The sequence below is a fragment of the Dasypus novemcinctus genome, chromosome 13, assembly GCF_030445035.2.
Source record: "Dasypus novemcinctus isolate mDasNov1 chromosome 13, mDasNov1.1.hap2, whole genome shotgun sequence".
Taxonomy (NCBI): domain Eukaryota; kingdom Metazoa; phylum Chordata; class Mammalia; order Cingulata; family Dasypodidae; genus Dasypus; species Dasypus novemcinctus.
Genome location: NC_080685.1, coordinates 106,754,074 through 106,780,493, shown reverse-complemented (window position 1 = coordinate 106,780,493; position 26,420 = coordinate 106,754,074). Strand labels below are relative to the sequence as shown.

The 26,420-nt window shown below is 40.3% G+C and overlaps 2 protein-coding genes across 8 annotated transcripts in view; one reads left to right on the top strand and one right to left on the bottom strand.

Annotated features, from left to right (window-relative positions):
- The window catches only part of IARS2 (isoleucyl-tRNA synthetase 2, mitochondrial), an 82,226-nt gene extending 69,060 nt beyond the window's left edge, over positions 1 to 13,166 (bottom strand). Inside the window, exons 1-2 of the mRNA XM_058275233.2 lie at positions 12,685 to 13,166; positions 11,580 to 11,702 (exon numbers count right to left, since the gene is read on the bottom strand). Of these exons, the coding sequence (XP_058131216.1) occupies positions 11,580 to 11,702; positions 12,685 to 12,945 (384 nt within the window). The 5' untranslated portion in view covers positions 12,946 to 13,166. The remainder of the gene's footprint in view (positions 1 to 11,579; positions 11,703 to 12,684) is intronic.
- A 25-nt stretch (positions 13,167 to 13,191) lies between these two features.
- BPNT1 (3'(2'), 5'-bisphosphate nucleotidase 1) overlaps positions 13,192 to 26,420 on the top strand; it is a 31,800-nt gene continuing 18,571 nt past the window's right edge. Inside the window, exons 1-2 of one of the 7 annotated variants that reach the window (XM_058275242.2) lie at positions 13,192 to 13,979; positions 18,493 to 18,631. The gene's annotated coding sequence lies outside the window, so the exon portion shown is untranslated. Of the gene's footprint in view, positions 13,984 to 18,492; positions 18,632 to 26,420 lie in introns of all 7 variants that reach the window. The other 6 variants (XM_058275241.2, XM_058275237.2, XM_004480236.5 and 3 more) reach the window with 6 other exon arrangements.

The following is a 26,420-nucleotide window of genomic DNA, read 5'->3' as shown; positions in this document are numbered from 1 at the left end:
GAGCAGAGCAGCTGAGCCCATAAAGAGACAAATCGCCCAGAAAGAGATGAACCCCTGGGAAGAGAAAAGAGCCTTATGCCAGTCTACAGCTAAGATGGAAAGAAGCTGGACCCATGGAGTCTTAAGAGGGAAGTGGAAGGCTGAACCCTTGCAGATGCCACCCGCCATTTTGTGTCCACAGACTTTGGGCGAAGTACCTCTTTTGGTACCCTGAGTTTGACCCTTTAGGGCCTTGTGACTGTAAGCTTCTATTCCAAATAAATACCCGTCATAAAAGCCAAAAGAGTTCTCATACTTTGCATCAGCACTCCTTTGGCTAATACACTGTGGTATGAACAGACACTTGCACACCGATGTTCATAGCGGCATTATTCACAATTGCACAAAGATGGAAACAACCCAATATCCATCAACCAATGAATGGATAAGCAAAATGTGATTTAAACATATGATGGAATACTATGCTGCAGTTAAGAAGAAATTAAATTGGGACACATGGTAACATGCATGAATCTTAAAGACATTACTGATAAGTATGGTAAGCCAGGCACAAAAGGACAAATATTGCATGGTCTCAATATGAACTAAATACAAAGAATAAACACATGGCATTAAAACCTAGAGTAAAGGATATTAGGAGACAAGAGGAGAGCTGAGAAGGACTACTAATGCTTAATTAATGTATGTAGAAATTTTAATTAACTTTATTGTAGAAGTGTAGAAATGAATAGAGTTGATGGTAACACATTATAATGAGCAGCAGCTGGTTTATGAATGGGAATGTGGCTGGAAAGGATAGTCTAGGGATGTAAATGTCAATTGAAAGAAAGTTAAAGAATTATCTAGGGACTGAAAAACACAGTAAACTTAGAGGTGGATGAGAATTGTGGTTGATGGCAGAGATTCAAGAATGTTCTTTGTGGGAAACAGACTTTGGCCCAGTGGTTAGGGCGTCCGTCTACCACATGGGAGGTCCGCGGTTCAAACCCCGGGCCTCCTTGACCCATGTGGAGCTGGCCATGCGCAGTGCTGATGCGCGCAAGGAGTGCCGCGCCACGCAAGGGTGACCCCCGCGTGGGGGAGCCCCACGCGCAAGGAGTGCGCCCGTGAGGAAAGCCGCCCAGCGTGAAAAGAAAGTGCAGCCTGCCCAGGAATGGCGCTGCTCACACTTCCCACGCCGCTGAAGACAACAGAAGCAGACAAAGAAACAAGACGCAGCAAATGGACACCAAGAACAGACAACTAGGGGAGGGGGGGAAATTAAATAAATAAATAAATCTTTTAAAAAAAAAAAAAAAAAAGAATGTTCTTTGTGACCTAGAGCAGATGTATATCACTATTGTAGGGTGGTGGGAATGTGGAGAAGGATGGGAAAAATACAACTGGAGTGACCTATGGACTGTGGTTAAAAGCAATACTGTAATATTCATGCATCTACACCAAAAATGTATTGTGTTGATGATGGGGGAGTGTGGAAAAAGTGTGCCAGATGGGAGCTATGGACCATGGTTGGAGGTAATATTCCGATGATACTATCTCATAATCTGTAACAGATGTTCCACCAAGGTGGTGTGTGTCAGTGAAGGAGTGTTGAAAGGGAATTCTACACATATGCATGATTATTTTGTAAGCTCACAACTTCTATAATAAAAACACATTGAAAAAAACTGGATAAAGATTCCACAAGAAAACTACAGGTTAACATTTCTTATAAATATAGATGAAAAAATTCTCAACAAACTACTAGGAAAATGAATCCAGCAGCATAATAAAAGAATTATAAACCATGATCAAATGGGATTTATGTCTGGTATGCAAGGTTGGATCAACAAAAGAAATTTAGTTAATGTAATATACCATACTAACACAATGAAGGAAAAAAAAACACAGGATCATCTCAATTGATGCAGAAAAAGCACCTGATAAAATACAGCACCCAGGCAGCGGACTTGACCCAGTGGTTAGGGCATCCATCTACCACATGGGAGGTCCGCGGTTCAAACCCTGGGCCTCCTTGACCCGTGTGGAGCTGGCCCATGTGCGGTGCTGATGTGTGCAAGGAGTGCCATGCCACGCAGGGGTGTCCCTCGCATAGGGGAGTCCCACGCGCAAGGAGTGCACCCCATAAGGAGAGCCGCCCAGCGTGAAAGAAAGTGCAGCCTGCCCAGGAACGGCGCTGCACACATGGAGAGCTGACATAACAAGATGATGCAACAAAAAGAGACACAGATTCCCGTGCCGCTGACAACAACAGAAGCGGACAAAGACGACGCAGCAAATAGACACAGAGAACAGACAACAGGGGTAGGGGGGAAGGGGAGAGAAATAAATAAATAAATAAATAAATAAATAAATAAATCTTAAAAAAAAAAATACAGCACCCTTTCTTGATAAAAACAGTTAGAACACTAGGAATAGAAATTTCCTCAATATAATAAAGGGCATATATGAAAAGTCCACAGCTAACATGATACTCAATGGTGAAAGACTGAACTGAAAGCCTTCCCTCTAAGATCAAGAACAAACAAAGATGCCCACTGTCACCACTGCTATTTCACATTGTTTGGGAAGCTCTTGCCAGAGCAATTATCCAAGAAAAAGAAATAAAAGGCCCACAAATTGGAAAGGAAGAAATAAAACTCCCTTTATTTGCAGATGATATGATCATATTAATATACACAGAAAATTCTGAAAATCCACAACAGCATTCCTAGAGCTAACAAATGAATTCAGGAAAGGGGCAGGGTACAAGATCAACATAAAAAAATCAATAGTATTACTATACACAAACAATGAACAACTGGAAGAAGAAATGAAGAAAAAAATTCCATTCACATTAGCAAAGAAAAGAATCAAATACCTAGGAATCTAACCAAGGATGTATAGGACCTGTACATACAAATCTACAAAACACTGCTAAAAGAAATCAAAGACCTAAATAAATGGAAGAACAGCACATATTCAGGGACTGGAATACTAAATATCATTAAGATGTCACAATTACTTAAATAATTTATAAGTTCAATGCAATCCCAATCAAAATTCTAACAAATTTCTTTGCAGAAACAAGAAAGCTATTCATCAAATTTATATGGTAAGTCAAGGGGCCCTCAACTGAAAAACTGGAAAAGAATAGTCTCTTCAACAAACAGTACTGGGAAATCTCTATCTCCATTTGCAAAAAAAAAAGGGAGGCGGACTCCTACCTCACACTGTATACAAAAATCAACTCAAATCCTCTGGTTTCTCTTAAAATCAAGTAAAACTTTTTGCCTTTTACTAAAAAAATTTTTTTAAAAACCAACTCAAAATGGACTAAACACCTTAATAAAAACACTAGAACTATCAAACTCCTAGAAGAAAACATAGGGAGAAACCTTTGTAATCTTGGATTTGGTAGTGATTTCTTACAAGTAACAACAAAAGCATGAGCAACAAAAGAACAAATAGATAAAACGGACTTCATCAAAAATTAAAACTTTTGCATGCCAAAAACACTAATATCAAGAATGTGAAAAGACAACATAGAGCAGGGTTCTTAATCTTTTGTTCTACAGACCCCTTTGCCAGTCAGGTAAAAACGACAGCCCACTAAGTCCACACTATACTATGTTATTAAATAAACATATCACACCTGCACCAACATGTCCCCACAGGAATAATGTTTTTTTGAATCTCAATTCAAGCTCACAGACCCCTTTAGAACCCCTGACACAGAGAATGGGAGAATGTAATTGTTAACTATGTATCTTAAGGGTTTCATACAGAATATATAAAGAACTGCTGCAACTCAACAACAAAAACACAAATAACCCAATTAATAAATGGACAAAAGGCCTGAATAGACATTGATCTGAAGAAGATATGCAAATGCCCAATAAGCACATAGAAGTTGTCAACATCACTGGTCATCAAGGAAATGCAAATCAACACCACAGTAAGATAGCACTTCACATACCACTTTGATGGCTATTATTGAAAAGAAAGGAAAAAAAAAGTGTAGGCAAAAATGAAGAGAAACGGGAATCCTTACACATTACTGTTAACGTTGCAAAATGGTTCAGCCATTGTGGAAATCTGTTTAGCAGTTCCTCAGAAGGATGAAAATAAAATTACCACATGAGCTGGTAATCCCACTTCTTGGTATAAACCCAAAAGAGCTGAAAGCAGGGACTTTAACAGGTAAGTATATATGTTTATAGCAACATTATACATAATAGCCAAAACGTGGATGCAATGAAAGTGTCCATCAATTGATGAATGGATAAACAAAATGTGGTATATATACACAATGGAGTATTATTCATCAATAAAAAAGGAAATGAATTTCTGGTGCAAGCTATGATATAGATGAACCTTGAAGATATCACACTGAATAAAATAAGACAGAAACAAAATATATATATATATTATATGATCTACTTATATGAAATATCTAGAAGAAACCAATTTCATAAAGACATATAGTTCATTATAAGTTACCAGGGGTTGGTGGGGAGGTGGAAATATGGGGTGAAGGAGTTACTGCTTAATAAGTTCAGAGCTTGTTTGAGGTGATGAAAAGACTGGGATAATGTATATTGGTGATGGTAGCGCAATAATTTGAATGCAATTAATACTACTGAATTGTCATATTCTTGAAGTGATTAAAATGGAAATTTTTGAGTTGTATATTTTACTACAATAAAAACTTAAATACATAAACAAATAAATATATAAACATTTGCTACCACTAGGGGGAATAGATCATATGATATCAATCAATGCAGAAAAAACCTTTCACTAAATTTAATACCCATTCATAATAAAAATCTGAGAACTAGGAAGAGATGGAAATTTTCTCAATTTGATAAAGAGCATCTATAAAAACCTATAGCTAATATTATTACTGATGAAATACTGAATGTTTTTCCCCTAAGAGCAGAACAAGGTTAGAATGATTACTCTCACCATTATTAGTCATAGTACTGGAAGTTTCAGCTAGTGCCGTAAGACTAAAAAGGCAATAAAAGGCTTACAAATCAGAAACGAAGAAATAAAACTGTCCCTATTTGGGGACATGTTGTCATGATTGTCTTCATACAAAATCACAAAGAATCTTAAAAAAAAACCTCTTAGAACTAATTAGAGTTCAGTAAATGAGTCTGGCTCATGATCAAATTCCAATGTGTTATCTTTCTTTGTTTTTTTTAAAGACTTATTTTTTTGTTTATTTTACATCTCCCCCATTGTTGTTTGTACTTGCTATCTGCTCATCTTCTTTACAGGAGACACTAGGAACCAAACCCAGGGACTCCCATGTGGGAGGGAGGCACCTAATTGCTTGAGCCACCTCTGCTCCCTGTTTGTTGTATCTCACATTGTGTTTCCTAGCTGTTTCTCTTGGTTGTGTCATCTCACTGCTTCATCTTGTGTCAGCTCACTGTGCCAGCCTGTCACGTCAGCTAGCTATCTTGCTCATCTTCTTTAGGAGGCACCAGGAACCCAACCTGGGACATCACATGTGGTAGGCAGGTACCTAGCTGCTTGAGCCACATTCGCTTCCCTGTGTTATCTTTCAAGCCCAATCATCTGCAATTACAAAGGGTTTACATGGCAGGTCTAACGGGAAAGTTGTCCTGCCGTGCCCTCTCTACATCAGCCTTGACACACAACCAGTGCATTGCAGTTTCTGAAGGGAGCTACAGTCAAGGACTCAGGCACCCCTGCCAAGACATGCTCTTAGGCATAGCTTCATTCCTAGCCCAGGTGCCTCCAATACAAGCCTCCCTATCTAGACCCTCAGCTGAAACTCCCCTGGGCGCCTCTCTTGAGCCCTCTTTATTAAGGAGAGGAGGGAGATCTTGAAGACATTTTACTTTGACTCAGTATATATATTTTTTTAAGAGGTACCAGGGATTGAATCCAGGACCTTGTACATGGGAAGCAAGCACTCAACCACGGAGCTACATCTGCTCCCCAATGACAGCTGGTTTATCATTTGCTTGTTTTTTGTTCTGAGAAGGTACTGGAGATCAAACCCGGGACTTCGTACATGGGAAGCCGGTGTTCAGTCACTCGAGCTACATCCGCTCCCAGGTCATATGACATTTTGGCTCATAGCCTTTTCTCTCTCCCATCCTCTGGCCCTCACATCTAAAAATGGCAGGAGCCTTTTGTTTGGGGTTTGCTCAGCAGAGACATAATTTCCCACATCTGTGTTGATCCACCCGACTGTCACCAAGTGCTGTTCCATGGGGAAAAGGGGAACAGTGGAAGAGACAGTGCTTTCTCTGATTCAGCATCTTGCTTATATTATCACAGTGATTAAAGGCCTTTACTGCCACTTTTACTTTGGCCTGTTGTTTTAATTGACTACTCCAGCACCTGGTGGCTCAGCTCTCTGTTCAGCTCATCTCTGCCAATGTAAGGTGGCAGGATATAAGGCAACCATTCAAAGACCAATTGTACTTTTAGATACTAGCAATGACCACATAGAAACCAAAGTTAAAAATACACTATCATTTACAATTGCTCAAGAAAATAAAGTATACAACATATATAGGAGTGGGAGCCCCCCTCCCACATGGGAGGTGCCAGGTTTGGTTTCCAGTGCCTCCTAAAGATGAGCAAGACAACGAGCTGAAAAGAGATAAAACAAACAAAATAATATGAAAACAAAAGACAGCAAAACGACATGACAGGCTGGCACAGCAAGCTGACCCAACGAACGGATGCAACAAGATGACGTAACAAGGAGACACAGCGAGAGAAACAACAAGCAGGGAATAGATGTAGCTCAAGCGATTGGGCAATTTCCTCCCATATGGAAGGTCCCAGGTTCAGTTCCCAACGCCTCCTAAAGGGTGAGTAGATACAGAAAGCATACAATGAACAGACAAAAAGAGCAAACAATGAGCGCAAACAACGAGGGGTAGAGAAATAATTCTTTTTTTTTTAATGTATTAAAAAACGCACACAAAAAAGCAAAAACAAAACTAAATAAAACAAACGTGTGGGACTTATAAACTGAAAGTACAAAACACTGATGAAAGAAATAAAAGATCACCTAAGTAAATGAGACTACAATGTTCATGTGCTAGACGATATAAAATAGTAAAAATATCAATTCTATCCAAATTGACATAGAGGTTTAACACAATTCATAGCAAAATTCAAGCAAGACTTTTTATAGATAAAGATAATTCTAAAGTTCAGATGGAAAGGCAAAGGAAATAGAATAGCTAAAGCAATTAGAAAAAATAAAATGGGAGAAATCTGTCTACCCAACTTCAGGACCTACTCTCTAGCCACAGTGATCAAATCTGTGATATTGGTAGAGAGATAAACATGTAGATCAATGGAACAGAACAGAGAACACAAAAATAGACCTTCAAAAATATGCCCAAATTATTTTTGACAAAGATGCCAAAATAATTCAACAGAAGAAAGACAATCTTTTCAACAAATGGTGCTGGAGCAAGTGGCCATTCAGAAGCCAAAAAAAAAAAAGATTCACCTTAACCTAAGTCCCACACCTTATGTAAAAAAACCCAGAGTGTACACTTTGGATGGTTTGCACAAGGCAGAGACCATGTAACACAGCAAAGCTTATAGTGAACGATGGACTATGATTAACAGTACAAATACAAGAACATTTTCTTGTGAACTATAACAAATATACAATACTAATACATATGTTAATAACAGGATAGTTTGTGGGAAAAACACACCAAATATGACCTATATATTACAGATAGCAATAATATTATGACAATGTTCTTTCATCATCTGCACCAAATGTGTCAAAATAATGTCAGGCGTGGGTGGTGGGACGATATATGGGAATCCTGTATAATATGTGTGGCAGTTTGATATTATTTATGAATTCCAAAAAGAAAAATAGATTATATTTGTAAGCTGGTCTTATTCCTCTGAGTGTAGTAGATTGTATTAAATTCAGAGGTTCCACTTTTACTTTGTTAAATCAAGATTAGGGCTTTTATTTGACCATGTCATTCGGGCGACTTGGTTTGATTCCCTGCCCCCTCCCTTTGTGGGCTATATATACAGATGAGCAATCAAAGACAGGGAAGTAAACACATGGAGAAGGAGAACACAGAGAGCTGAGTTTTTGATGCTGGAGCCCCAGGGAAAGAGGCAGGCTATTCACCTACTAGTTCACAGCTGGCCTTGTGGAGAGAGCAGAGCAGGTGAGCCTAGAAAGAGAAGAGCCCCAGGAAGAGAGACAAGCCTTATGCCAGCCTACAGCTGAGATCAGAAGAAGCTGGGACCAAGAGCCTTAAGAGGAAGGAGGAAGTCTGAAGCCTCGCAGACACTGTCCGCCACATTATGTCAACACAGGGCAACAGACGTGGGGTGAGAAAGTACCTCTTATGTTACCTTGAGCTTGACTCTTTAGGGCCTGGTAACCATAAGCTTCTACCCCAAATAAAAACCCTTTATAAAAGCCAAAAAAGTTCTCGTATTTTATATCAGTACCCCTTTGGCTAACTAATACAGTATACATGATTGTTTCATTAACTCACAACTTCTCAAGTAAAAAGAGAAATAAAAAAAATAACTCCCAATGGATCATGAACTTAAATGTAAAATGTAAAACTTTGAGACACCACGAAGAAAGTGAAAACACAAGCCACAGAATAAGGAGAAACTATTTGCAAAGCACCTATCTGATAAGGCATTTGTATCTAGAATATTTAAAGAACTCTTACAACTCAAAATTAAAAGGACAAATAACCCAATTTCAAAACTGGAAAAGCATCTTAATAGACACTTCACCAAAGAAAATATAAAAGGATATGGAGACCTATTCAATATCATTAGCCATTAGGCAAATGCTAATTAAAATTACAATAAGATATTTCTATAGACCAATGAGAATAGCTAAAATAAAAACTATTGACTACACCAAATGCTGGCAAGGATGAAGATAAACTGGTTCATTCATACATTGCTAGTAAGAATGTAAAATAGTACAACCACTAAGAAAAGTTTGCATTTTCCTAAAAAACTAAATATGCATCTATCATATGACCCAGCAACTGAAATCCTGGCATTTATACCAAGAAATGAGAACTTATATTCACATAAAAACTTGTGATATTTTTAGCAGCTTTATTCATAATAGATAATAACTGGAAACTAGATATCTTTCAAAGGAGAAGGGTTAAAAAACTATGGTACATCCAAACAAGAAAATACCACTCACTAGTAAAAAGGAACAAACTATTAACACATGCAACAACTTGGCTGAATCTCCAGAGAGCAATGCTGAGTGAAAAAAAGTCAATCCCAAGAGGCTGCAAAGTATATAATACCATATATATAATTTTAATGAAATGACAAAAGTACAGAAATGGAGAAAAGAATAATGGTTGCCGGGGTTAAAGAGGGGATGGAGGAATGAGGGAAATGTGTGTGGCTATAAAATCAACACTATAGGGAAACAGACTTGACCCAGTGGTTAGGGCGTCCGTCTACGACATGGGAGGTCCGCAGTTCAAACCCCGGGCCTCCTTGACCCGTGTGGAGCTGGCCCATGCGCAGTGCTGATGAACACAAGGAGTGCCCTGCCACGCAGGGGTGTCCCCCGCGTAGGGGAGCCCTACGTGCAAGGAGTGCGCCCCATAAGGAGAGCTGCCCAGCGCGAAAGAAAGTGCAGCCTGCCCACTTCCTGTGCTGCTGACAACAGAAGCGGACAAAGAAACAAGACGCAGCAAATGGACACAGAGAACAGACAACCGGGGGATGGGGGGGAATTAAATAAATAAATAAATCTTTAAAAACAAACCAAAAAACACTATAAAGAATTCTTCCTCAGATGGAAATGTTTGGTGTCTTAAATGTATCTATGTCAATATTCTGATTATGATATTTTACTACAGTTTTGCAAGGTATTACCACTGAGAGAAACTGGGTAAAAGGTACAAGGAATCCTTTGTTTTTACAAGTGCATGTGAAACTAAAAAAAATTTTCTAATATAAATGCTATCGAATACCACGTAATAAAAAATTAAGCACTTCAGTTTTCCCCATTAAAAGTAATAAATGCCTTTTATCATCTAATATGTCTAATAATCCAAACATGATCAAGTCCCCATCTGATCAGTATGGTATAGAGAGAAGCTTCAGGGCTCTTTTCCCTGACAGAAGCTTTAAACAACCAAGAACTGGCAGAAACATCTTTCTCAAAGCTCCAGAAAACAGTTAAGGGACTACAGTAACAGGGCAAACATGGAGTCAAGAAAATAGCCATTTTAAAGCAGTAGCATCTCGTCACCTTGGCTAGCCCTTTCCTCACTGGCTCAGCACTGAACCAGCCCATACTCTCCCTACGGATCCCTGGTCCTAGTTACAGAAGAAGCAGAATAACCCTTGCACACACACTGGGAGTGTGGGTATGTGGTCCAATCTGTCTGGAGGTGGCCTGAGGAACTTGCGGTTCTAAAAGTTGCTCTGCATGTACAAAGCAGCACAAAGAGCTCTCCTACAGAATGCTATGGGAGAACAATCATGTTGTGCTGCCTGGGGCAAGGGATTGCTGGCTATCGGCCATACATTGCAGTACCAGGGACCATGAGGAAACTGATGCCTAGGGGGGAAGGGACATTTCTATCAGCATAAATGGGGCAACTCCTAGGCCAAATACGTATGCCAAAGACATAATGCTTACATAAAAAGGACCTGGGAGGGCCCTACACTTTGGCCTGGAGTAACTCTCTAAACTCTTCACACAGATCAACTCTGAAGGAGAACCCTCACAAAATTCAATCTGAAAAGACTGGGAAAGGTGCCTTCTTTTTCTCCTTTGATTTTTGATAGGACCTAAAATTCAAGGAAATTCTGCCATAATACTATCTGAATACAAACTTAAGGAACACATGTCTTAGTCTAAATTCCAGTGATAAAGTATCAAAATTCCCAGTTTCAATAAAGATACATAGACACAGGAAGTGATGGCCCAGGCAAAGGAGAAGAGTAAAGCATCAGAAACCATCAACAAGGAGGACATACCAGAAAAAGACTTTAAAAGAAAAAAAGTCTTAATATGCTAAAAGAACATATGAAAATCATGGACAAAGAACAAAAGGAAACCAGGGAAACGGTAGATGAACACAAGGAGAATATCAACAAAGAGATGGAAATTATAAAACAGCCAACAGAGCTGAAGACCACAGTAACAGAAATTTAAAATTTCCTAGAGGGGTTCAAGAGCAGTTTGGCAGTGGCAGAAAAAAAAAAAAACCAGTGAATCTGAAGATAAGATCATTGAAATCATTCCAGGCTGAGGAGCAGGAAGAAAAAAAAATGAAGAAACATGAACAAACCAAAAAAAAACTACTATTATCGCTTTCTATTAAGACTTTAGGGGAGCAGATGTAGCTCAAGTGGTTGAGCACCTGCTTCCCATGCATAAGGTCCTGGGTTCAATCTCTGGTACCCCATCAAAAAAAAAAAGTTAGTTTATATGTCAATGCAAAGTTACACAGTTATCATATAATTAGGATACATTCTTTAAAGAGTATTTCAATAAAGGCTTCCTTCAAGCCATATAATAGACTAAAAATTACAACTACCTTATTTAAAGCATGTCCAACATGGGGGTCACCATTTGCATAAGGAGGTCCATCATGAAGACAAAATTCACTCTTTACTTTTCTTTCTCTTTGCCATGAATAAAGTTCTAAAAATCCACATTTCTGTTTTAAAAAGAAAAAACAATGTCTGAATAAAACAAGAAATACACACTCCTAAATCTTACCAAATCTAACACTTGCTTCTTTCTTTTCTCATTCCAAACTATTTAACTCTGAAATACAAGCAGTAAGTTTTCAAAATGGCACATCTGAGGATTCTTTTAAAACTCAGGAGAAGTTTCCCCATTGCTTTCAGTGGTACACAGGACCAACGAAGGTTTAGTACCACTAAGTTTGTGGGGGTCCTCGATACTTCCACCCACACACACCAGGGCCCACAATGCAGGTACTATAGCTCTCCCTCTCCTTCCCCAAACATTCATATCTTATTCTTTCTATTCTTGGTCTCAACACTTGCTACTTCCTAAACCTGGACCACCCATTGCAATACCACTCTCCTTGTCTCATCCACTGTGTGCCCTTGGCCAAGACGCTTGGCCCTGATGACCCTGTTTCCTCATCTGAAAAACTATGACTATCTCACAGGATCGATACAAAGATTAAATGAGAAAACATTTGATACCAGCAGTTTCAGGCATACAGAAGGCACCAGATAAAACACATTAACCTGTGTACATGTTAATTCACTTTTTAAAGGCTACTGGAGAAGTGTCTAAATTGGAATTACTTTGCGCAAGCTAAAAATGGAATGCGTAAATTTGATTCATGCTGGTATGTGAGCACGCTCATTTTCCCCTTTAATATCCCGCCCCTGAACCAGCCATCCCTGAGGGACTTTTCTAGCGGTCTGCTCACTACATTTCAAGCCCATCAAACCCGACGGAAACAGGTGCGCTCCATCCGCCTGGTCACAACCACCCCCACCCAAGGGGTCGTGGATCCAGTGACCCCGTCCAAGCGCGCCGCCCAGCCCCGCCTGGATAGGGGCCATCGAGACGCGGTTCCCGGGCAAGGCCCCAATTCCCGCCCCGCCGCCGCCAGATCGGGCCTCCCGGAGGCGGCCCCGCCCCCGCCGCGTTCCTACCTGCTGGACCTCCAGCTCCGTGTCCGGCTGCTGGCGGCCCAGCAGCTTCATGGGGAAGCTGGTCTGCGGCAGCAGCACCGTGTCCCGGTATTTGCCTCCATTCGGGTTCCGCTGCTCGTTACTGGCACGAGCGACCGACCGCACCAGAAGCCTCCCAGTCCCTGGCCACCTCGGTCTGGACAGGGGAGGCGGCCCCCACAGGGTGCGGGCCTTAGCCAGCATCGCCGCCCCCGGCCCGCGAGGGCGCAAGCCCCAGCGCATGGCGGGGCACCCCCAGCCTCCCCAGCCCCCGCTCAACTCCTGAGGCGCTCGGACCCCAGAAAAGCACAAATCCCGGCGAGAAGAGGCAGTCAGAAAACCTCCCCGTGCGCACGCGCGCGGGGAAGAGGCGCGGGGCGCAGCCTTCCCTGCTCTGCGGAACCCCGCTTCTCTGCAGCAGCTGCGCGGCGGGGCCGGCTCCGAGGGACGGCGAGGGGCGTGGCCCGCGCGGAGGCTCACGGTCTAACAGGAAGTCGCTGCTTTCCAACGCTGCGCTAAAATTGTTTTGCTTGCCCTCTGCTCGCGCTCGCCGACGGTGCGAGGCGCGGAAACGGTGGCCTTGATATGTGTGTGGACTATCCAAAGGAATAAGAATTTTTAAACTTTTGACAGTGCAATAAAAATCCTAAGTAGTTGTAAGTCTGTGTCTCGAAGAATCAAAAATCACTGACATGACACACCCGCCCAGAGGAAATCGCCCAGGGCTAACCACAGACAAAAAGCGCTGGGTCAGTGGTTCCCAATCTTTTCTGCATGACTGATAAGGAAAAACGAGAAACATCGACACAATTCTGCCAAGTTATTTGGGTTGGTTTTTTCTTGGGCGAAGGGGGCCTGTGAGGTGTTGTAGGCCTCCTGAGGCCTATCCTCGGACCCGCAGAGGTAGGTATGAAGACGCCACCGCCAAAGGGCACTGTCACTAATCCAACGAACGTTTAACAGGAGGGAAGTGTACAAAGTGGGCTGGCAGACACCTGCAACTAGGCACACCTTTCCTTTTACGCAAAGCAACGCAAGCCTGCGAAGGGCTGGGAGAAAACCCGGAGGAGAGTCTCCCGGCAGGGAGCCTGAATGAGCACGACGGAACGTTTCTGCGCTTGCGCCGAGTTTGGCGCATGCTCAGTGGCGGAGGCAGGTTCGCCTTGGGTCCCAAAAGCACCTATTGATTAGCGACGAGACGCCGTGCTGGACCTAACCGAGGACCTGGTGCTTGAGTACTCATTTTGGCTTTTGTTTTGTCCCTGAAGTGTGTCACCGTAAGTAAGTTTCTCCCCTGCCAGCCAAGGAAACGGCCTGAGACTTATTTGGGTCGTTTATTGGTCCCCCAATGCTGTGCACACCTTTGCACAGGTATGAGGAAATTCAAGGAATTTATGATTTTTTTAAAAAGTATACGTGAATCAGATTCACTCTCCAGAAATTCTAATATCGGACCCAGAATCTTGAATGTCAGCATTTTAATTGTTTATCTGTGCTTTTATTTTCTCGCTATTTGTTGTAGGAATAACAAGGCAAACCTAGACATTATGTCAGAAAATAAATTTATAGACAGCTTTACGCCTAAAGTTAAATCTCAGAGCAGCTAATGTTTTCCTACTTTCTCACTGGTTTCCACTCATTGTGTTTTTTTTTTAATCCGCTGTGTGTGTGGTATATTCTAAGAGTGACTGATTGTCACATTTTTTATAGATTAAAAAAAATTTTAAAGATACATAGGTCATACAAAATGTTACATTAAAAAATAGAAGAGGATCCCATATACCTCCACTCCACATCATATATTCTTTTATCAACTACAATAACCATGATAAGATTATTAGAAGAAATGGGAGAGGTACTATTTTTTGTTGCAACAACTGAAATAACGAACCAATTCATATTTATCGGGGGCAAGGTAGCCTTTGGCAAATAGATGAAATTAAAGTAATACATATTTTTAAATTATGATGGTTTCCAAACTGTGATTACCATCTCTTCAAATCTTTGCCATTTGGAAAAGATTTTCTTTTATGTGTGAAGACATAGCTCAGGATAAGAAATGTTCCAGATTTTTTTAAAGGAAAACTTTAGGGGTCTGCTTATCTTTTTAGGGGGCACTGGGGACTGAACCAGGGACACCCCCCCTCATGTGGTAGGCGGGGTGCCCCAGTGCTTGAACCACATCTACTTCCCTGCTTGTTGTTTTTTGTTGTTGTTTGCTCAATGTCTGCTTGTTGTTCGGTTGTCTTCGTTAGGAAGCAGGAGGCACAGAACCTGGGACCTCCCTTGTGGGAGGCTTACGTTATGTAAAGAGTTCTTTACATAACAAAAATTAGCTCATTTGTTTCATATGTGATGCAAAAATTTTCCTCATTTAATCAGTTTTTACTTTGTTTACGGTATTTTGGCTATGCAGAAGTTTTAATTTCTATGCACTCAGATTTATCAATATGTTCTTTATGGATTCTTGGTTTTATGTCATGCTTAGAAAAAACATTTACCACATTTATAAATATTTTACTCATGTTTTATTTCTTTTATGCTTTCATGTTTTTACTTTTTAAATCATACATTGATCTGAAATACATGTTGATATAAAGAATGCAAAAGGGACTCACATTTTTTTTAAATGATTAACAATTGGCCTAACACCGTTTATGTACAGTCGACTTTCCTCCATTATTTAAATACCAGTTTTAGCTGTGTGGATCTATTTTTGGAATTTTAGTTCCATTAATTTGTCATACTAATTCAGCCGTAGGGTAGACTGTTCTAATTAGTACAGTGTTTGTTTGTGTTTTTTTATTGCATATTTACATATGTACAACATAAAATTTCCTACTTTAATCACTTTCAAGTATATAGTACAACATAAAATTTCCTACTTTAATCACTTTCAGGTATATAGTTCAGTGGTATTTATTACATTCACAATGTCCCTCACCACTAACCAAACCAAAACCTTTTCATCATCCCAAGCAGAAACTCCATTCCCATTAAAACACTTACTCCTTATTCTCTCCTCTCCTGGCTCTTGGTAACCTGTAATCCATCTTGTTTCTCTGTGAAGTTGCATATTCTTGGTATTTCATGTAGGTGAATCATGCAATATTTTTTCATTTTGTCAGGCTTATTTCATTCAATTTTATTTCTTCAAGGTTCATCCATGTTGTAGCTTCCATCAAAATTTCATTCCTTTTTATAACTGAATAATATTCCATTGTGTATATAGACCACATTTTGTTTATCCATTGATCATTTTGGACACTTGGGTTCCTTTTGGCTATTGTGAGTAATGCTGGTATGAACATTGGTGTACAAATATCTGAATCCCTGCTTTCAATTCTTTTGGATATATAAAAGCAGAATTGCCAGGGTTTATGGCAGTTCATATATATATATATAGCTAATAATCCTGCTGGTTATTGTTTTCCAGCAATTGACTTTTTTTTTTAAAGATTTATTTATTTATTTATTTATATCTCTCCCCTTCCCCATCCCCCACCCCGGTTGTCTGTTCTCTGTGTCTATTTGCTGCATCTTCTTTGTCTGTTTCCATTGTTGTCAGCAGCACGGGAATCTGTGTTTCTTTTTGTTGTGTCATCTTGTTGTTGTCAGCTCTCCATGTGTGCGGCGCCATTCCTGGGCAGGCTGCACTTTCTTTCGCGCTGGGCGGCTCTCCTTACAGGGCGCACTCCTTGCGCGTGGGGCTCCCCTACGTGGGGGACACTCCTGTGTGGCAGGGCACTCCTTGTGTGCATCAGCACTGCGCATGGGCCAGCTGCACACGGGTCAAGGAGGCCCGGGGTTTGAACCGCGGACCTCCCATGTGGTAGACAGACGCCCTAACCACTGGGCCAAAAAGTCCGCCACCCTATGGCTCACCCAAGTAGGTTTTTCGTTTGTTTGCTTCTTGTTTGTTTTGTCTCTAGTAGGTACTGGGATCAAAACCCAGAACCTTGTATGTGGGAAGTAGGTGTTCTACCACTTGAGCTACATCTGCTCCCTCTTTGCCCACTTTTAAATTACATTATTTGTACTTTTGTTAGTGGTTGTAGGAGTTCTTTATATATTCTGGAAATTTAGTCCTAGTCAAATATATAGTTAGCAATTATTTTCTCTATAGGTTGTCCTTTCACTCTCTTCATAATGTACTTAATGGACAAAAGTTTTAATCCTGAGGAAATCCAATATGTCTGTTTTTTGTTATTGCTCATGCTTTTGGTATAAAGTCTAAGAATCCATTGCCTAATGCAAGGTCCTGAATATTTTGCCATATGATTTCCTCAAAGACTTTCAGAGTTTTAACTCTTATATGTAAGACTTTGCTCATTCTGAGTGAATAATTTGTATGTGATATGAGATTGGGATCCACTTTCAGTCTTTTGCATATAGATATCTACTTTTCCCAGCAGCATTTGTTAAAGAGACGATTCTTTCCCCATGAGTGGACTTGGCACCATTGTCGAAAATCATTGGCTGTAGCTGTATGGGCTTATTTCTGGGAATTCTCAATTCTATTCCATTAGTTTAGATGTCTCTCTTTATGCCAGTACCACACTGTTTAGATTATCATACCTTTGTAACAACTTTCAAAATAAGGAAATTTGAGTCCTTCAATTTTGTTCTTTTTCCAGATGGCTTTGGCTGTTTGGACCCCTTGCTCTTTTATATGATTGATACTTGCAAAGAAGGCTATTGGAATTTTGATTTGGATTACATTGAATCTGTAAATCACTCTGGGTTGATTTGACATCTTAGCAAGAATTAGTCTTCCAACCCATGAACATGTGGGGTCTTTACATTTATGTAGGTCTTTAATTTCTTTCAGCAGTGTTTTACAATTTTCCATATAAAAGTCCTTTATATCCTTCATTAAATTTCTAGATATTTTATTATTTTACATGCTATTTAATATAAATGAAATTGTTTTCTTGATTTCCTTTTTGGATTGTTCAGTGCTAATATATAGAAACACAACTGATTTCTGCATGTTGATGCTGTACTGTGCCACTTGGCTGAGTTCACTTATTAGCTTTAGTAGCTTTCTTGTAGTTTTTTTTGGAGTTTTCTATTTTAGGATCATGTCATTTGAAAACTGAGACAGCTTTACTTCTTCCTTTCCAATTTGAGTGGCTTTTCTTTTTCTTGCTTGATTGTTCTGGAACTTTGAGTATGGTGTTACATAGCAGTGGTGAAAACGGGCATCCTTGTCTTATTCCTTACCTGAGAGCAGAGGTTCTTAACAAGGGGTCCGTGAACCTGTAACATTATTCTTGTGGGAATGTGTTGGTGTGGGTGTGATATATTTAGTAAATAATACACAGTATAGTGTGGACTTAGTAAGGGGTCCGTGGTTTTTACCTGACTGACAGAGAGGTCTGTGGAACAAAAAAGGTTCAGAATCCCTGCCTTAGAAGGAAAGCTTTCAGTCTTTTACCATTATTATGTTAGCTATGGATTTTTCATATATACCCTTTAACATATTGAGGCAGTTCCCGCCTATTCCTAGTTTTTTTATAGTGTTTTTTTAATTCCCCCCTGCCTCATTTGCACTCACTGTTTCACTGTGTGCTCTCTGTGTCTGTTCATTGTGTGCTCTCTGTGTCTGCTCATCTTTTTTTTTTAGAAGTTACCAGTTCCTCTTGTAGGAGGAGGCACCCAGTTTCTTGAGCCACATCCGCACCCTGCCTTTTGTGTCTCTTGTTGTGTATCCTTGTTGTTTCTTATTACGTCAGCTCACCGTGCCAGCCCATCATGTGAGCTCCCTGTCTTGTTCATCTTCTTTAGGAGGTACCGGGAACCGAACCCGGGATCTCCCGTGTGGTAGGCAAGCACCCAACTGCTTGAGCCACATCTGCTTCCCTTTTGAGTGTTTTTATCAAGATTTTGCTGGATTTTGCCACATGCCTTTTCTGTATCAATTGAGGTAATTGTTTTATTTTGTTTTTTTCCTCTTCATTCTATTACTGTTGTATGTTAATTGATTTTTCTTATGTCCAACCACTGAATCACCCTTGTGTTCCCGGCATACATCCCACATAATTGCCATGAGTAATTATTTTAATGTGCCATTGGATTCAATTTACTAGTATTTAGTAGCTATTGTTTTATGTTCTATTTTGATCATGGATAGTAGAAATATCTCCTCATTCTTTTTTCAGAATTTGGTCTCCTTTGCTCACGTTTTTGTTTTTCCGGGTGGCTTTGGATTTTAGTATCATTTGGTCAAGTTCCAAAAGATAATCTTAGTGTTTTGATCAGGAACTCATCATTTATTTTTAGATCCCAATCCTCATATGCTCACCACCTTTTTTATTGATTTCAAGATACCTCTCCCAGACTATGAGAAGAAACTGTTCATTTGATTCCTGTTATTTTTCATTCCTCTGAATAAGCATTGTTGGCAAGTGTAAAGATTTCTGACACTGATGAAATGTTAGGTTGGTTTCCTTAAGAGTTCTACATCATTTTTCATGTCTCCTCAAATCCTGAAGCCCAGAATGTTATGAAACAGAACCTGTATTGTGATTCAGGGCCATGTAGTTTTCATTTTACACCCCCAGAGTCAAAGTACTGTTGCAGAAGCTGCAGGAGTTTTTTTGCCCTTCACACTGCTTTAGCCTCCCTGCAGGATAGCCAGTAATAATGACATCCTAATCATAATGGTTATTTAGTGCTTACCTTATACCAGGGACCGTTGTATGTGCTTCACATGTGTTAATAATCACAACAACCTTATGCTATAGGCACTGTTATCTCCATTTTATACATGGAAGCACAGAGTATTTAGGTGGCTTTGCCAAGGTCACACAGCTAATGGATGGCAGAGCCAAAATTTAAACACAGGCAATTGTTTCCCCTGCCCATGCTCTTCATCACTGTGATGTTTTGAGTAAGCATTCAGGAAGACAAGTGCACAAAACATAAGAGTTTGGGGACCCAGAAGGTGTAAAAGTGACAGAAACTCAAACACAATGGGTGTAATTTGAACTGTTATAAGGAAGTTATCAATTTGCTTTGCAGCTGTTTGGCCTTGCTCACCATCAAAAGGTAATTCTTAATTTAAAAAAATAAATAAATAAATAATTTAAAAAAAAAAAAGTAATTCTTATGGGCTCCAGGAGAAGAACAATTAAAAAGCAAGCTAATAAGGAACCTCTTTTACAAATTTTGCAGTTTGGTAATATGAGAAACCACATTTAGGGAAGTGGATTTGGCTCAACTGATAGAGCATCTGCCTACCACATAGGAAGTCCAGAGTTCAAACCCAGAGCCTCCTGACCCATGTGGTGAGTTGGCCCATGCGCAGTGCTGACGACTCAAGGAGTGCTGTGCTGTGCAGGGGTGTTCCCCCCGTCAGGGAGCCCCTCAGGAAGAGCCGCCCCACACAAGAAAAGCATAGTCTGCCCAGGAGTGGTGCCGCATGCGTGGAAAGCTGACGCAACAAGATGTCGCAACAAAAAGAGACGCAGATTCCTGGTGCCATTAACAACAATGCAGACAGACAGAGGAGCACACAGCAAATGGACACAGAGAGCAGAGAAGATGGGGGGAGGGATAGGGAGGGAAATTAAAATAAATAAATAAATCTTAAAAAAAGAAAGAAAACCACATTTAATAAGAACAAAAAAATGAATTCATTTGCTTAAAAAATGAAAAATATTAGGGCTAGGAGACAGTAATATTTATTAATAGTTTAGTTTTAGCCAGAGAAGCGATTCTGAGATATTTGAAGAAATATTTTATTTGCCATCTGAAAGTGATTTATGGAAGCATTGTTGTGCTTTACATCAACTCTCACTTTCTTCCATTGTTATTTCTTATGAAACTAAAGTTAGCTTTAAATGGTGTTGGTTCATAAATACAGTAAACATTTTGTGATAAAGATTAAAAAAAAGGGATAGCTTTTTCCTTTGGAAGAAAATGCCATGACTTGGCAAGCATAAGGGGAAGTGGTTTAGTCATATTTGAGTCCTGACAAGGCTCAAATAATTACTTACCTGGTTCAAAAGTAAATGATATCTGTGAAAAGTTTTAACAACACCATATAATGAGGGAAAGTGATCTGCCTTTCACAAATGGGGCCTTATATAACCTAGGGACTGACTGAATATATACAGCTATTAAAATATCCTTGGTGGTTTAGACATCTGGATAGTACTAATTAATTGCCTGAAGACTACTTTTCCAGTGCTGAATAAATCAGATATATGACTAGTCATGGATAAAAGAAAGTCGAAGAAAACCAACAAAGTATTTGTTAATTTATTTCTCCTGTTTCAGCTATTTGGAATGCTCCTGAATTAGTAATCATCAAAACTAGTTTAATTATTCTTGGTGTAACACCTAGTATGCTAAGAAAATTAATATAGCCTGTTTTAAGTATAATAAGATAAACAGAATTCAAGTACATAGAAACCCATTGTACTTTCATCTGCATTCCAGACAGCTCTCGGTGTTTATTACCCCACATCAATTTCGGTTCTGTCTTCCTTCTGAAGAGTTTCAGATATTTAGCTTGTTATCTCATGTGTTCATAATCTTTCTGAATAGGAATTGGATGAAAGAAAAAAGATGTATAGTGATTAAGAGATATATCAAATCAAATAGTCAGAAATTAGTCATAGAATAATTTGTTGAATCGAGGTTTATAATGTTGTCTTTTATATTCTATATTTTGTCTCCTTTTTGCAGTAAAATAACATTGACTTGATTTGATTTAGAGGTGGACAAGTTTTTGTAAGGAGTTGGAGGAGTGGTGCAGTTGGGGTAGGGAGCGGCTTTTTTTTTTTTTTTTTTTTTTTAAAGATTTATTTTTATTTATTTAATTCCCATCCCCTCCCCCGGTTGTCTGTTTTCTGTGTCTTTTTGCTGCGTCTTGTTTCTTTGTCTGCTTCTGTTGTCAGCGGCACGGGAAGTGTGGGCGGCGCCATTCCTCGGCAGGCTGCTCCCTCCTTCGCGCTGGGCGGCTCTCCTTATGGGTGCACTCCTTGCGCGTGGGGCTCCCCTACGCGGGGGACACCCCTGTGTGGCACTGCACTCCTTGCACGCATCAGCACTGCGCATGGGCCAGCTGCACACGGGTCAAGGAGGCCCGGGGCTTGAACCGCGGACCTCCCATGTGGTAGACGGACGCCCTAACCACTGGGCCAAAGTCCGTTTCCCGGGAGCGGCTTTTATTTTATTTTATTTTTTAAATATTTATGTATTTCTCTACCCTCCTGCCCACCCGTCCCGGTTGTCTGTTCTCTGTGTCTATTTGCTGCATGTTCTTTGTCTGCTTCTGTTGTTGTCAGTGGCACGGGAATCTGTGTTTCTTCTTGTTGCGTCATCTTGCTGTGTCAGCTCTCCATGTGTGCGGCACCATTTCTGGGCAGGCTGCGCTTTTTTTCGCGCTGGGCGGCTCTTCTTATGGGGCACACTCCTTGCGCATGGGGCTCCCCTATGCAGGGGACACCCCTGCATGGCAGGGCACTCCTCGTGCACATCAGCACTGCGCATGGGCCAGCTCCACACAGGTCAAGGAGGCCCGGGGTTTGAACCGTGGACCTCCCATGTGGTAGGCAGACGCCCTAACCACTGGGCCAAGTCTGCTGTCAGGGAGCGGCTTTTAAACTAACCCTTTTTGACCAGTTTCAGGTGAGATGGCTCTTTTCAGCAGATAAATTTCCAAAGAAGGGTGTCAGCAAAGGACCATGTGTTGATAGTTGGAGCAGCTGGTAGAATAAGTCCTTCATTCCTGAGGGGAATCTAAGTGGTACATTCCAGGTTCCAACACAGGGAATAATATTCCAGGATTTGAATTTTTAATTTCAAAGCAGAATATACCTGATCCTAAAGGCTGTTTGTTTTTCCATTTATTTCATTAGTACCAGTAACTTCTCTGGCTCTCATTACTTTCCCAGATGACTAATGCTGAGGGATGAGGGGAAATAGCCAGCTGATTAATTTTTGTTTAAACTTCTATTTGAAATATTTTCAAACTTACAGAACCATTTAAAAATATATTTATATAAATAAACCTCATACAAAGAACTCCAGCAGACCCCCTCTTCCCTGCCCCAAATACCCAAATCCACCAATTTAACATTTTGCCACATTTGCCATGTCATTCTATCTACCTATCTATCTAGTAATGTATTTAACAATCCATTTTCTGAGCACTTTAATATATTACTATCTATCTAGTAATGTATTTATCAATCCATTTTCTGAGCACTCCTCCTCCTTGAATGCTAACACTGTCATATACATTTCCTATAAACAAGGATATTCATTTATGTAACAACCTTAAGTGCAGTTATCAAGTTCACGAAATTTAACATTGATAAAGAGCTTATAATCTATATTCCAGTCTTCTCATATGTCTCAGTAATGTCCCTTTGAGACTTTTATCCTCCCTTGTTCGAATCCATCCGGCATCATGTGTTGCATTTGTCATTGTCTCTTTAGCTGCTGTTTGCATTATTTTTAAATTGTGGTAGCGTATATACAACATAAACTTTCCCATCTCAACCACTGCTAAGCATACCTTTGAATGGGAGTATCATATTGACAATATTGCAGTACCATCACCACTTTCCATCACTAAAACTTTCCCCTCACTCCAAACACTTTACCCATTATGCATTGACTCCTGCTCCCGCAACCCCCCTGACCCTGGCAAGCTGGACTCTAATTTCTGTCTCTAGGAGCTTACATATTCTCCAGTATTTTCTCTGTAGTTGCCATGGGGCTTAAATTTAACATCCTAAATCTGTAACAATCTTGTTTGCTTTGATACTAACTTAACTTCAATAGCATACACAAACTATGTTCCTATACCTCTTCAGCCCCCCATCTTTATGTAGTTCTTGTCACAAATTACATGTTCGTACAATTTTAATCCAAAACTACTGATATATCATTATATTTTACATATTTGCCTTTCAGATCCTTAGGAAGTAGAAAGTGGAGTTACAAATCAAAAATACAACAGGACTGACATTTATATTTACTCATGTTGTTACTCTCCTTGGAGAACTTTATTTCTGTGTCTTCAATCTGTTGTCTATTGTCCTTTTCTTTTAACCTGCAAAACTTCCCTTAGTATCTCTTGTAGGGCCAGTCAAGTGGGGACCAACTCTACAACTTTCGTTTATCTGGGAATGTCTTAATCATGCCCTCATTTTTGAAAACCAGTTTTGCTGCCTATAGAATTCTTGGTTGACAATTTTTTGCTTTCAGCACTTAAAGTATGCCTTCCCACTGCCTTCTTGCCTCCATGGTTTCTGATGAGAAATCAGCACTTAATCTTATTGTACATGACACATTGCTTCTCTCTGGCAGCTTTCAGAAGTCTTTCTTTACCTTTGGCATTTGACATTTTGATTATAATATGTTACGGCATGGATCTGTTTTGGTTTGTCCTGTTTGGAGTTCATTGAGCATTTTGGATGTGTATATTCATGTCTTTTGTCAAATTTGGGAAGTTTTCGACCATTATTTCTTTGAACATTCTCTCTTTATTCTTCTTCTGGGATTTATATTGGTGTGCTTGATTGTGTCCCACAGGTTCCTCAGACTTTGTTCATGTTTCTTCATTCTTTCCTTTTTCTGCTCCTCACACCAAATAATTTCAGTATTTTATATTCATATTCACTGATTCTTTCTTCTGCCACCTCCAATCTGCTAAATCTGTCTAGGAAATGTTTAATTTCAGTTACTGCGGTCTTCAGCCCAGTTTGGTTCCTTTTCATAATTTCCATCTCTTGATACCTCTTTATGTTCATCTGTCATTTTCCTGATTTCCTTCTGTTCTTTGTCCGTGTTTTCCTTTAGCTCCTTGAGCATATTTAGGACAATTTTTAAAAAGTCTTTATCTGGTATTTCCCAGGTTTGGTCCTCCTTATTGACGGTTTCTCATGCTTTCATCTTCTCCTTTGCCTAGGCCATTGCTTCTTATACCTTTGTATGTTTTGTAATCTTTTGTAGAAACCTGGACATTTTGATATTTTAAAATATTATCACTGGAATTTAGACTCTGCAACATCCGTTCCTTAAGCTTGTATCCAGCTAGTATTATGACAGTGCTTTCCTTGAATGCCAGGTGCTAGCAAAAGAGAAAAGAAGGCAAGACCTTTCCCAGTCTCTGCAGATTGACCTGTGTTTGGAGAATAACTCCAGGCCAAAGTATAGGGAGGCCCAGTCCCAAGACTGGGACTTGTCTTGGGAATGCATATTTGGCCCCAGGAATTCCTCCATTTACCTGCTTCTAAATATTCCCTCTTCCCTAGGAAAGTTTCATCATAGTCCAGGGTACTGCACTGATGGCCTGTAACAGCAATCCCTTGCCTCGGGCAGCACAACCTGACTGCTCACACAGGGCAAGTTCTGGGGTGGTGGGGCCCTCAGGCCACCACCAGGCAGAATGGACCAGACATGCACGTTCCCAGTTTGTGAATGAGGATTGCTCTGCTGCCTCTAGAACTGAAATCAGAGACCCACACTGGGGGCACAGGCCGGCTCTACACCACGCTGGTGAAGGGTGGGAGAGCAGCCTGCCAGGGCAATGAGAGATCCTAATACCTGGAAGAGGCTTTTTTCTTGATTTGATGCTTGCCTGTTACTGCAGTCCCTTAACTATTTTCTGGAGCTTTGAGAAAAATGTTTCTCTCAGTTCTTGTTATTCAAAGCTTCCGTGGGGCAAAAGAGCCCTGAAGTGACTCACTCTGCCTTCTTGATTAGGGCAGGGCTACCTTGTTGATTAAGTTTTGTTCAATCTCAAAAATAATATTCAGATTATGGACTTTATATATCCTGCCTTAACCTACTGAATGTACTGTGGAAGAGTGTGAACTACAGGGTAAACTATTATCTATGTGGAGCAGCAGTGCTCCAGAATGTGTTCACCGAGTGTGATGAGTGTGCCACAATGATGGAGGAGGTTGTTGGTGTGGGAAGAGTGGGGTTGGTGCGATGGGGAGTATACGGGAACCTCTTATTTTTCTTCTCTCTCTCCCCCCCCCCGCCCCAGTTGTCTGTTCTCTGTGTCCATTTGCTGCGTGTTCTTCTTTTTGTCTGCTTCTGTCGTTGTCAGCGGCACGGGAATCTGTGTTTCTTTTTGTTGCGTCATCTTGTTGTCATTTCTCCATGTGTGCGGCACCATTCCTGGGCAGGCTGAACTGTCTTTTGTGCTGGGCGGCTCTCCTTACAGGGCACATTCCTTGCGTGTGGGGCTCCCCTATGCGGGGGACACCCCTGCATGGCAGGGCACTCCTTGCACGCATCAGCACTGCACATGGTCAGCTCCACACGGTTCAAGGAGGCCCAGGGTTTGAACCGCGGACCTCCCATGTGGTAGACAGACGCCCTATCCACTGGGCCAAGTCCACCTCCCTCTTATATTTTTTAATGTAACTTTTTTGTGTGTGATGTATATATCTTCAAAGAAATACAATTTAAAAATTGATGGGGTGGGAGTGTGGGGAGCAGGGTATATGGGAAACTCTTATGTTTTTTATGGCTTTTTTGTTTTTTAATATAACGTTCTTAGTAATCTATTAACTTTAATTTTTAAAAGTATAAAAAATAAAATAAAATAATAAGAGCTTGATAAAAAATAAATAATATTCATTTGATTTTCAGAAAATAATTGTGAACACTTCAAATCCCTCTCCTTTTTAATTATCCCACACATATACATATTTCCTTCATACTATTCATAGGTCTCTTGG